Below are 2,500 nucleotides of genomic sequence, written 5' to 3' on the forward strand. Positions count from 1 at the left end.
GCAGCAGCAGCAGCAGCAGCAGCTGCTGCTGCTGCTGCTGCTGCTGCAGGCGCTCCTGCTGCTGCAGCATCTCCTTTTGGCCGCAAAAACATTCTCGGAAATGTACCAGGGGGGCTTCCTCCTTATCTCCCTGAAGATGTTAATGCATGCACTCTTATGCCTCCTTGGGCGGTGGTGCTTGCAGACAAAACAGGGGGGGGGCCCCCCGATGGGGGCCCCCAAGGCAATCACCAGGGGCCCCCCCAGGGGGGCCCCCATGGCGGCAACCATCAGGGGGGCCCCCCCCATGGAGGCCTCCACCACGGGGGGTCTCAGGGGGGCCCCCACCAGGGGGCCCCCCCAAGGGGTCCAGGGGCTTCGGGGGGCCCCTCAGAGCACCTCCCTTCAGGGGGCCCCCCACAGGGGGTGAGGTAAAGAGGGGGCCCCCAGGGGGCCCCCAAGGTGTTGGCAGACTGACGGGAGGTAAACAAAGTTTAAAGGGTAACGAAGGCCGCAGCTAAGATGTATAGAGAGCTTAGGGTTTAGTGTTTAGGGTTAAGGGTTTAGGGTTCGTTGGATGTAGCAGTAGGGAGAGGTAGAGGAGGGTTTAGGGTTTAGGGTTTGCGTGGAACACTGAGCGCAGGGCTAAAAGGCTTTTTATTCGTCGCCACTGTCTAATTAAAGAAAACAAAAGCGCATGCAATGCCGCCTTTGGGGCATTGCTACGCGTCGCTTCAATATCCGCATTGTCCCGTGGGGTGTATGTACACCCTGCTGGGGTCTATAAGCACCTCCACCCCAGTGCGGTGTATGCACACCCTGCTGGGGTGTGCATGCACATCACCCTGATCGGGTGTATACGCACGTATACCCTTGTGGGGTGTATATGCACGTATACCCTGATCAGGTGTATATGCACGTACACCGTGCTGGGGTGTACGTACAGCGTAGTGGAATGCATGAATATACAACCCGATGGAGTATATGAATATATACACTCCAGTGGGCTGTATGTATGTATGTACCGTACACCTGATGGGATAATATATATAAATATATAAATATATATATATATATATGTAGGGTTAATATGCATGTCCACTACACCCTCCTGAGGTGTATATACACCCCGTTGCGGTGTACGTACACACCGCCGGGCATTTGCATACATGCATGCATGCACTGTGCATGCGCGCGCGGGGCTGCACTTTGCACAGCAGAAAGAAGGCGCATGCAATAAATAAGAACCGAAGTGTAGGCAAACAACTCAGCCTTCACCATATCGATGTATACTCATACAAGAATATAAATATACTTAGCATAAATCTATCTACATATTTATGTACTTCCACATTTATATATATTATAACGCTTATTTATATATACATTTATATATATGCTGATACATAATATTAACACAAAGAAGACACTGATATAGAACAGCCTCCACTACACTAATTCATAGCCCATGAGGGCCCCGTCTTTACTTTCAGACGGTGAGGGCCCCGGGGGCCCCCAAACAAAATATATATTTATTTGGTTGCTGCATCAACAGAAGATACTGCTGCATGCAAACACTGCGCGCATTCAACCCCATACCACCGCATGCAAGCCAACGCCGATCTGGGGCCCTCTCATGGGGGCCCCCTAAGACCAACTAGGGAACCGTGATGCTTCTTAGGGACCCCCTAAGCACAATGTGGGGCCCCATGCGGCCTTTTAGAAGCCCTGGGTGCCTCGGGGGGCCCCTACGACTACATAGGGCCCCCCCCGAGGGTCCCTGGGGGCCCCCTAAAACTTCTTGGGGGCCCCCCAAGGCCTTTTAGGGGGCCCCTAGACCCAATGGGGGCCCCCTAAAACTTCTTGGGGGCCCTCTAAGACCACCTAAGGGCCCCCAGAAGGGTTTCTGGGGGCCCCCTAAAAGGCCTTTGGGGCCCCTCAAGGCCTTTGAGGGGCCCCTTAGACCCACTGGGGGCCCCTTAAAACTTCATGGGGGCCCCCTAAGACCACCTAGGGGCCTCCAAGTGGAGGCCCCCGAGCCCTGTTGTTGAGGGCTCCTTTGGGTGGTGTTTTGTGAGTCTTCTCCCCATGTCTATTGCTGCATTTGTTTGTGTTGCTGCAGCGGGTGTTTATTCGCCGATTTGAAATATATTAAGGGTTTGGATGAGTAAGTAGAGTTTGCTGAGATGCACTTAAAGAGTCGTGAGTAAGAATAAAGAAATCTTCAATCTCCATAGAGCGCTCCTCTTCTGCTGGTGGTGGTGGGGGCTGCCAATCCCATGCAGCACCTGCTGCAATAGCAGCAGCAGAAGCAGCAGAAGCAGCAGCCCCACGCGAAGTAGCAGATAGCTGCGTTTCTAATCTCTTCAATCGTATAGCTGAACGGGGTTTCTTCAATAAAAACAAACCCACAAGTAAACCCAAAAGAAGTGCAGCAGCACCGCTGCTCTTCCCTAAGAAAGGCAAAGGAACGCTGCCAACAGGTGCGTAATCCGGAGGGATGTATGCGCCGCCTTTAATG

General features: G+C 53.1%; 2 protein-coding genes across 2 annotated transcripts in view; one reads left to right on the forward strand and one right to left on the reverse strand.

The window, feature by feature from the left end:
- The window catches only part of EAH_00017680 (hypothetical protein, conserved), a gene marked incomplete at both ends in the record, with an annotated part of 2,751 nt that extends 2,337 nt beyond the window's left edge, over positions 1-414 (forward strand). Inside the window, one exon of the mRNA XM_013397587.1 lies at positions 110-414. Coding sequence (XP_013253041.1) covers positions 110-414 — 305 coding nt within the window. The remainder of the gene's footprint in view (positions 1-109) is intronic.
- Positions 415-2,130: 1,716 nt separating this feature from the next.
- Positions 2,131-2,500, reverse strand: part of EAH_00017690 (hypothetical protein, conserved) — a gene marked incomplete at both ends in the record, with an annotated part of 4,142 nt that continues 3,772 nt past the window's right edge. The window contains one exon of the mRNA XM_013397588.1: positions 2,131-2,500. This exon is cut by the window's right edge and continues 184 nt beyond it. Coding sequence (XP_013253042.1) covers positions 2,131-2,500 — 370 coding nt within the window.

The sequence above is a fragment of the Eimeria acervulina genome, genomic scaffold (genome assembly GCF_000499425.1).
Source record: "Eimeria acervulina Houghton genomic scaffold, Eah_scaff114, whole genome shotgun sequence".
Classification (NCBI taxonomy): domain Eukaryota; phylum Apicomplexa; class Conoidasida; order Eucoccidiorida; family Eimeriidae; genus Eimeria; species Eimeria acervulina.